General features: G+C 40.1%; 1 protein-coding gene across 2 annotated transcripts; it reads left to right on the forward strand.

Annotated features, from left to right (window-relative positions):
* Positions 1-1,561: 1,561 nt before the first annotated feature.
* On the forward strand, positions 1,562-8,655 carry irf3 (interferon regulatory factor 3). Of its 2 annotated transcripts, none has more exons than XM_073490371.1 (11): positions 1,562-1,766; positions 3,224-3,390; positions 4,217-4,388; positions 4,948-5,021; positions 5,106-5,166; positions 5,391-5,456; positions 5,563-5,808; positions 6,013-6,103; positions 7,174-7,463; positions 7,560-7,678; positions 8,139-8,655. In XM_073490371.1, exons 2-11 carry the CDS (start codon positions 3,226-3,228, stop codon positions 8,250-8,252), a joined length of 1,398 nt encoding a protein of 465 aa, XP_073346472.1. In that variant the 5' UTR covers positions 1,562-1,766; positions 3,224-3,225; the 3' UTR covers positions 8,253-8,655. The 2 variants fall into 2 exon arrangements, with proteins under 2 accessions (XP_073346472.1, XP_073346473.1); XM_073490372.1 differs by having other exon boundaries at positions 1,594-1,756.
* Positions 8,656-9,822: the final 1,167 nt, after the last annotated feature.

Consider the following 9,822-nt stretch of genomic DNA (forward strand, 5'->3'; position numbering starts at 1 on the left):
TGGTGTTTCATTTCCCTACTGTGTGTTTTCTCTTACATCCATCTGTGTGAGGACATGTTGGCTGGTCCTCATTTATTCAAAAGGCTTTTTAGGTATTACAGTGTTGTTTGGGAACTAAAGATAGAATTAAAGTCCCCCTTCATTACAAAGTGTGATTTGCTTATTGTTCTTTGACATGAATGTTGGACCTTTTTGTCAGTGCTGTTCGACACATGAAGGCTGTTTTCACGTTCATCTGCTGAAGAAGGAGAGTGTTCACATTGAATCTCGGTTTAACCCCTGCACCTGCGGGCATGATTTGTGACATCACAGCTATGGTCTCGAGTGCCACTTTTTAGCAAAGTAGAAGACGTGTGGCATCCATTTAACTTTGAAATAAAAAATATTTGCAGAGCCACAGAAGAAGAGAACATTTTAAGAATTTGTAGTTAACTGAACTTCTTTTAAAATGTCTTCAGTGGTGGAATCTAAGTATGCTAAATTTACTTAAGTTTTAAAGTACAAATTTAAGATATTACTTTGTCTTCTTGTGCCACTATTTCTACTTCACTACATTTCAGAGGGAAACTGTTTTTCTTTACAAATTAGACATCTTTCATTACAACTTCACTAATTAAATATTACTTTTTGTTATAAATTCATGTACTTAATAGTTTATTTAAACGACTAGTCAAGAGAGAAAATTAATTGGCAATTATTTTAATCGTGACGTCATTCTTCATAGCATTTCATGGTTCCAGCCACTCAAATGTGATGATTTGCTGCTTTTCCTTTTAGTTATTTTAATCATTTGAAATATTTTTTTATATTTTAGGTTTGGATTGATGGAAGTTGTTAATTTCTCACTGTTTTCACAATACTTATGAAACAATAAGTCAATTGATAGAGAAAATAATCAGCAGATGAATCCATAATGAAGATAATACAGTCCTGTACAAAACAGTTCTCTTCCACCACAAACAACTATAATTTTAAAATATTACTTTTTAAAATGAGTCTCAAAGTATCTGATATTAAATGAACTCAAGTATAAAAAGTTATACATATATTTGCCTGTATGTAGGCTATATGCTGGGTTGACTGATTCTCAGCCCATTTAAAAAACTACTTGGCTACTTGGGCTATTTTTGGCTCTGATGCAGAATGTAATCTGCAAAGTAATTAGTTACTTAAAATATCAGATAACTATATTGAGGGGGGGAAGCACAATGTTTGCCTCCATAAATATAGTGAAGTGAAAGCATAAAGTAACTGAAAACGGAATTACTCAAGTAAAGTGTGATAGTAAAGTACCTCAAAATGTTACCCAAGTACAGTAACTTAAGTAAATGTACTTAGTTACATTTCATCACTGTGAGCTGCAACAGTAAAATCCTGCTTTTTATGATGCAATGATGCAATATATGATAGTGTAACAGTCTCAGAGGACTTTTTTTGGATGTGTGTGTGTGTGTGTGTGTGTGTGTGTGTGTGTGTGTGTGTGTGTGTGTGTGTGTGTGTGTGTGTGTCTGTTTGCCCCACCTAGCGGGACCGTCGGTAAATGAAACTCCGGGGTGACGTCACATTTGGAAAACGAAACTGACGCCTCGCCTCGGAGTTTCCCGAGAAAACCTCGTCCGGCGGGCAGCAGCTCGGACTCTGACGGTATTTAAGGATTTAGTGACAGGTTGACACACACAGCTGCAGCTCACACAGCTCACACACACTCACACAGTTGTCATCCTGCCTTCTGACCCGGGACACCTCGTCGCTGCAGGTAGGAGAAGGTCAGTGCTGTTGAGTCATGTCGCCTGTTGTGCTGCCTTGTTGTGAAATTGTTGTGTTGTGTCATTTTTTATACTCAACGTGTAGCCTCTGTTTACACTGTATAGTATCCATCTCTGACTTGTTGTGTTGTACTTGTGTGTTCCCGCTTGTTTCACCTCTATTTCAAACGCAAAAATACACTGAAACAGAAGAAACGTTGATATTTGACATTTACAAGGAGGCATTCTCCAGAAGGAGTGCTTTTACTTGTCATGCTTGAATATATTTTAATGTAATAATATTAAACTTAAGCTTTTAAGTCAAATTGAGCTGTTTCTTCACTTATATTAGAGAATTTGTGTTATTGAGGGGCTGCTTCCTCTTTTTAGCAACACAGGAATTGCACCACAGCACTGCACAGATGAGGCTGCTGATGCTCAAATATTCATATATTGCTCATTTGTTCTTCAACCTTTCATTATTTAGTGGCATTAAGAAAAGATAGAAAGAGAGATCTCCCATTCTGTTAAACTGAACATGCATCAGGATATTTAAGATTTTTTTTTACATTCAAACATGCAAATCTTAAGTTGCTTTTTTTTTTTTTTTTTTTTTTTACTGTATTTACTCTCTTTTACTTCTATTCTGATACTTTGGACAATATGTTTTAAAAGGCTCAAATCCAGCTGTTAATAGCGCCATCTGCAGGAGGAAAGAGTACTTTAAGATGGACCTGAAAGTTTTTTTTAATTAATATATATACCTCTCAGTACATGTATAATAATCAGTGTTGTAGCCAAAAGTCATACTTGAGTAAAAATAAAGATATCTTTAGAATGTTGTTTTTAAAAAATGTCGCCCAAATGAACACTACTTGAGTAGAAGTCTCTGATATTAAATGTACTGAAGTACCAAAAATACAAGTCAAAGTAAGTTATACATACAGTATATTTACCTATATGTAAATTATCAGCTTGGCCAATTATCAGATCTAATATTGTGCATTTTTTTGATTGTCTGAATCTTTTTTTTTAATAGGTTAATTTAAAAAGTCACTCATTTGGCTCTGATGCGGCATGTAATCTGAAAAGTAACCAGTAACTTAAGTTGGCGAGTGAATGTTGTAGAGCAAAAACTGCAGTATTTGCCTCTAAAGTGTGCAGAAGAAGATGCTCAAGTACAAGTACCTCAAAATTATATTTAAACACAGTGCTTGAGTAAATGTACTCAGTTACATTCCATCACTGTGAATAATTACGGTGGTGTAACATCCAGCCTGGCTCAGCTACTCTGATTTAAATAAATAGTGTGAAGAATTATTCCATGTTGTCAATAAACTCTTCTCTGATTCAGCTCTTCCATGTGCGCTGTTACATTCTTTAAATTGTAGATAATCACGTTACAGTTCAGTGACCTAAATGACAGCAGACCGATGCACTGACACTGCAGATGTGACATTTTGTTCTTGCTCCTGCAGAAATGTCTCATTCTAAACCGCTGCTCATCCCGTGGCTGCGGGCTCGCATCGACAGCGGCAGGTATCCTGGAGTCCAGTGGACGAACCCGGAGCGGACAGAGTTCTCCATCCCATGGAAACATGCTTTAAGACAGGACTCCTCCGACACTGACATCCTCATCTTCAAGGTAACTCACAGTCATCACAAATGATATCATATTTAATAACTAAATGGGGGAATAGTAGAAGGTATCGCACAATGTATGTCACTGAATCTCGCTTTGGTGCCAGAATGTCGTGACAGCTGTATTGAAGTCTATGGGAGATGCATTCACTAAAACCCAACATACGTCGTATGACTTCTGATGAAGAAATGCCTCCAGAAAAGGAAAGAACACACTTCAGAGAGCAGGCTAACGACTGATTCTTTTATCGGCACGTTGTTCATCCCTCGATTTTGTTTGAGAAAGATATAATCAGTCCTGTCAATCATTTGGGGGAAAAAAAGTGGTTAGGTTAGACTCTGAAGTGTGTCTCTTGAGTGTTTTTCAATGGATCTCCCATAGACTTCAACACAGCTGGCACCATAGCATGACTGAGTGACGTAATGACCCCTCCCTTCTTGTTAGGTTCCTTGTCACATCGAAGGAGGTACAATGTCAAGTAAGCAAAGTAAACAATTTTGTCAATGCTTGCTACCAAAGGAAAACTCATAAGGTTCTCATTTTCCATGACTGATCAACAAGGTGTTACCTAATTTAGTCCAGTTGTGTACTTGATACATGAGAGTTTGCACTGCATGCGCAGCAAACATCCACTGATCATTTGTGAAAGCGGGGCCTTCCCTGGTTGTTTGGTAAAATTCACTCCCCTGCAAAATCATCCCAGTAATTCTAGAGTGATTCATTATTTCTAAATGGATCTAAAATTCCTTTATAATTTCATATATATTGCAAATAAATGACTAGCTCTAGTGACAGTGGCTGTAATGTAATGACCTCTTCCTCCCTGCAGGCCTGGGCGGAGGTGAGCGGCAACGGCCGGGCTCAGGGAGACGCCTCGGTCTGGAAGAGGAACTTCCGCAGCGCCCTCCGAGTCAAAGGCTTCAAAATGGTCTCTGACAACAAGAACGACGCTGCTAACCCCCATAAAGTGTTTCACTGGCCGGATGACTCGGCATCAGGAGGTGAGGATCAAAGACGACCCCCATTTGGTCTTTTATTGTAGTAGACAGTTAAAGAAGAAGAAGAAGACTGTTTCCTGTGATGATCTGCACAAAAAAAGATGTGTATTCAGATTCCATTTCTCTCTCTCTGTTTTATTCATGCAGAATTATTCAGCCTGTGTATCTTAACTATAATCCTAGGAAGGGGGAGGCATCAGACGGTCTATCATATCACTCGATTGCAAATTAGATGAAATACAAAAATCAGATAATACAGTATATGCGCCACAGATGCTGCTCATTTATGCTCACATGTGGGTAAAAGAGCACCTCTCTATCACCGTGGCCACACACAGGCCTGTACAGTCCCTCCTTACCTCCACATCACTCTCCAACTTGTATTCTATCTGGAGTCACGCCTCAGTGGATGAGAATTGTCAATATGCAAATGCAGAGCATGCAAGTCAATGCCATTTGTAGCGGGGATTATAAGATTAAAGGAGTGTTTCTGAGGAGGATGAATGATTAAAAGATAGTAAGCAGCACATTAGAACTGAGCTCTTTGCTTTCACTCTCAAAGCTAACTCCTCTGCTGGATCCCAGGACCAAGACGACCCCGATTTGTTTGAGGATGTCAGCTTTCCTATACAAGAAGTAAGAATTGTAGAAAAGTGTGAATGCTGTGTTGTTGTGTAGTTGCATATGAACTCATACAGATGTGTGTCTGTGATGTTTTAGAGCCAGTTGGAGGCATGCCTTGATGACTGTCTCTATCTTTCAGAAGAAACTGTGTTTACAGGTGAGGGATTTATCATCTCTTGGCGTTAGTTTTGTGTCTCAGAAGGTAAATCTATCAGATCATTAATTTTCTAGTGAGGAATTTGGAATCACGTTTCTGAGCTTATCAATATTTATTATCTCCTGGCATGAGTGTTGTATCTCAGAAGTGTGAATTTATCTGATAGCGAGGAATTTGGAATCCCTTCTCTGAATATCTCTGAGCTGATCAATATCTGCCAGCAGAATCCGCTGCCAGCCATGATATCCTCCAGGAGTGTCTGAAGGGACTGAACATTGGCCCTGACACAGGTACCGTCTCTGCTCATCATCTCCTCCTCGCTGCACAAGCAGAAAACAATGCCCAGCTACTTTTCCAGAGAAAGATAGTTTTTCACTTTCTCCAACTTTTCCACAGAGGGCACCGCAGGCTTTGAGCCTCCTCCCGAGCAACAGCAGCTCCAAAACCAGCTTGCGATTGGTGGATGTGCGTTGCCTGGGCAACAGCAGCATCCAGTAACGTTTGAGAGTGCAGTCGGTGAAGCTGGGTTGCCTGAGCAACCGGCACGTCCAATGGAGGGAGCCATGGGAGGGGCCTGTGGTGGGCAGTTTGCGGAGCAGTTCCTAGAAACCATGAGCAGGACCAGTGGTGGAGATAATTTCAGTGAGATGATGGATGCCACTGTATTTACGTGCAATTTACACTCAGCAATGACTTCCCTCATAAAATATCTTTCATAAGGCCGTTAAAACAATGAGGCCTGTCAGTGTAAAAATAAAACCAGTCACTGAATAATGTGTTTTAAAGAGGAATACAGTGAAGAGTGGAGCCTCTCCTCACACACTGCTTCTCTTTCTGTATCATCAGAGACTCAGTTCAGGATATCAGTGTACTACAGAGGGGTGAAGGTGTCGGAGCAGATGGTTGAGAATGAAGCTGGAATCCGCTTGGTCTACAGGTAACATCAAAATAAAGCTTTCATCAAAGGAAACATGTCGGACGAATGTTCAGAATCCACAGTTCATCTTCAAATTGACTCTCATAGTTAAAGGGGGCAGTCGGATTTTGTTGAATACATGCTGTTCTTTCTTGCACAGAGTCAGAGATAGGAGGAGAGTCATTGTGCTCTCATGTCTGTACTGTAAGCCATTATTTCCCATAGGATGGTGAAGTCATGACCCGCCCTATTCTGCCTCTGATTGGCTCTTACTCTTTGCCTTTGTTGGCTGGGTTGGTTAAGTTTAGGAATGAGGAGTGAGATTGGTTATCAGGGCGAGTCAATCAGAATCACAGTGGAGTGGAGCACAGGTAATGCCTTCATCATCCCGGGGGAAAAAAAATGTAAGTGCAACAGTCAGTTTGTAGCTGTGGCCAGGAGCTGATTAGCTTAGCTTAGCTTAGCTTAGCTTAGCATAAAAAGACAAGAAACGGGGGAAGCATCTGGCCTGGCTCTGTTTAAACAGTGGCATCGAGTGTTAAAAGGACCAGGCTAGTAGTTTCCCTCTGTTTCCGGTATTTGTGCTAAGCTAAGCCAACTGTATCCTGGTTGTAGCTACATATTTAGTGTACAGATATGAGAATGATGTCAATGTTCGGTCATTATCTGCTCACACCTATGCTGATGGAAAGTCAGGTGAAGTTTTATAGTCCACCCATGAGGGATGCGAGCTAACGCTATTAGCTTAGTGGCTACAGTGAAGATTTCAGCTTGAAAAAAGCTTTAAATAACAAATCAATTTGGGTTTGCTTTTTTGGCGCTGTTTTTTAATGTCTTAAAACAAGTCCCCATCTACTTCAGTTATTTAGGAAAACGCTGAATGCTGTTTTGCTGTGAATCTCCAGAAATGTTTTGTAAACTACGAAACGTCAACTTTCCATCGGCATGGGGTGAATAGATAATGACTGATTTTTCATTTTTGGGTGACTTTTTCCTTAAAGGCCAAAAATATCAAACTATTCCTTTAGTGTTCATGGGCAAATAGCCTAATATTCAATAAAAAATCTAATGAATCAATGTCTTCATGTCAGACCTGAGCTCATCGGGACAGTGGTGGATCCTGCGTCGGGCCTCTCCCTCGTCTCCCTGCCAAGTCCTGGAATGATGCTGGATCAAACCCAAGTCAATCTGACCCAGCGCATCTTGGACAAGCTGGGCGATGGCGTTGACTTTGGGGTGTCGGGCCATGTATTCTACGGCCAGCGACATGGCGAAATCAAAGCATTTTGGAGCTTCTCCAAGCATGACAGCAGCAGAGTGCCCCGAGAGATTTATAAACTGGAGCCTCAGCCGCTGTACATGTTCAAGGACTTTGTGCAAGGTGGGTGAAAGGAACAAGCTTTCTGATGGGGGTACCTGTAAATACATATGCAGTCTTGTTGGCTCGATGTAGTGACTGATTGTCCTTTCCCTCTAGGAATATTGGACTTCATTGAAGGCAGAGACTCCCCTCCGTGCACCCTGTTCTTCTGCCTCGGGGAGAAGTGGCCTGACCCAGACAACAAGCCTTGGGAGAAGAAGCTCATCACAGTGGAGGTGAGGCAACCTCTAAATTATTGAAACACACAGACAGTGTTGTGCTCTCAAATACCTTAAAGCAGTATTTCAGTTGCACATACCTCGATCAAATTTCATGAGTGATCAAACCGCCAAAATTGCCCACTCAAGGGAGCTGTAGTCAGCAGCACTTTTCAAGAGGCAATTTTGTCTCAGTATTGATTAATAGCACTGGGGGAACAAAGCCTGAATACCGCTGGTGACAGCTGATCCCTCTGGTGTAAAAGGTTTCTCTGCCCCCGAGCCTCTACAGTAGAGCACATGCTGTGAAATGAAAAGCTGGTGCAAAACTTTAAAGAAAACCAGCGTGACACGTCTCATTGCTCCAGCTTTCTTGAATTTCAAGGCCTCTGTCAAGCTCAAATTCGCCATCTCGCTCATGTCATTCTTGTCATTGCGTCTGACTTCTGCTGCCTGTTCTGTTTTTTCTCGGTCTCAGGTGGTCCTCACTTCAATGGAGCTACTGAAGAATATGGCTGTTGTAGGCGGCGCCTCCTCCCTGCAGTCTGTGGAGCTGCAGATGTCGCTCGAAGAGATGATGGAGATGTACTGACACACTGTGTGCCTGGAGAAAGTCACTATTTACTGTTTTTCTGTAATCCTTTACCCTGAGAAAATCATCTCAGAAATAATCAAAGTTTACATGCTAATGAACATTTTATAGCTTTATTCTACACCGGATAAAACAGATCAAGTACTAATAATGGTGTTAATGATTTCTCTGGTGTTTGATGCACTGATTCTGTCCAAAGGAGCAAAGCAAATCTATTTAACTATGTTTAAACATGAATATGTGCTTTTAAATGTAATTTTAATATTTTTACATAAAATAATGGGACTAGGATTTGATAGGATCTTATTGGTGCTCGTGTTTCTAAGATACCGTGCTGCTTTCTGTTGCGTTGAATGAGCAAAATAAAAGAGCTCTGTCACTCAGCTCCAGAGGTAAACAGCAACTCTTTTCACTCATCATTCATTCTGCCTTCGCAGGTAACGTGTCTGTCCTGATATAAGTGCACTTCTGTCTTTTGCTGTAAAGCAAAGCTGCAGATTTCTCTCAATATGCAATGTCATCCAGAAGCTGTCAGTCATCCCATTAATGCTCCTATTTGTTTATTTGTTTACAGCAGGGCTGCAGCTAAAAATGATTTTCACTGGAGATGAATCTGTAATTTATTTTTCTTGATTCATCGATTTGTTGTTTGGTCTCTAGAAAATGGTCAGAAATGTTAATCAGTGTTTCCCAAAGCCCTAGATGACGACCTCAAATGTCTTGATTTGTCCACAACCCGAAGATACTCAGTTTACTCTCGTAGAGGAGGAAATATTCACATTTAAAAAGCTGGAATTAGAAAATAGACTAAAAAAAGTTACTCTGCTCACTACCAATTAATCGATTATCAAAATAGTTGGCGATCAATTTAATGGTCGACAACAAATTGATTAATTGTTGCAGCACTAGTTTATAGTTAACATGCTGATCTGTCAGAACAAATTTATTGAATTACATAAATTCCCACATGTAGCAACATTTATAATCAGATAAAGACGTTTCACTCATCAAAACTGAACTCTGTGCGCAGAGTGATATGAATATACTGTAACAATGCCTAAAGCCTCTAATAAACAGACATAATAGTAAACCCTTGAACCCAACTGTTCAGTAAGACTTGACAGTGCAGATGTGAGCAGAGCATCTGGAATCAGTCTAAATGTTTATGATCTTTGATCACATGAGACAGTTATAGCACAATAATATTCACCTGAGCACAATCTGACACAGTTATGTATCACTTCACACCACAGACTGAACAAGTTTATTTCATCTGTTCTTTTCAAAGGGCACGGCTAACCAACGACTGTGTGTATCACATATTAGCATATTCCAAATGTACTCTGAAGTAACTCTATAGAAGAGACTGAATGAAACTATACATTAAAATACACATTTCAGTACAGTGAGAAGACTTGATTATGCCTTTGGAGGATATTATGTTTTACCATAAAATCAATCACTTCTTAACATCTACTATCAATTCAGAATTTCATTATTAACTCAAACCAGTGTGACATTATAGCTGCTCTATATTATTAGTCTGAATCCAAAGAACAAATTAAAAAGC

Source organism: Pagrus major, chromosome 20, assembly GCF_040436345.1.
Source record: "Pagrus major chromosome 20, Pma_NU_1.0".
Taxonomy (NCBI): domain Eukaryota; kingdom Metazoa; phylum Chordata; class Actinopteri; order Spariformes; family Sparidae; genus Pagrus; species Pagrus major.

What these genes read in the sequence shown, in the direction of transcription:
- irf3 (XM_073490371.1), top strand. Translation starts at nt 3,226, where the DNA reads ATGTCTCATTCTAAACCGCTGCTCATCCCGTGGCTGCGGGCTCGCATC. An exon ending in GGATGACTCGGCATCAGGAG is followed by an intron (nt 4,389 to 4,947) that starts GTGAGGATCAAA and finishes TCACTCTCAAAG; the next exon opens with CTAACTCCTCTGCTGGATCC. An exon ending in TCAGCTTTCCTATACAAGAA is followed by an intron (nt 5,022 to 5,105) that starts GTAAGAATTGTA and finishes GTGATGTTTTAG; the next exon opens with AGCCAGTTGGAGGCATGCCT.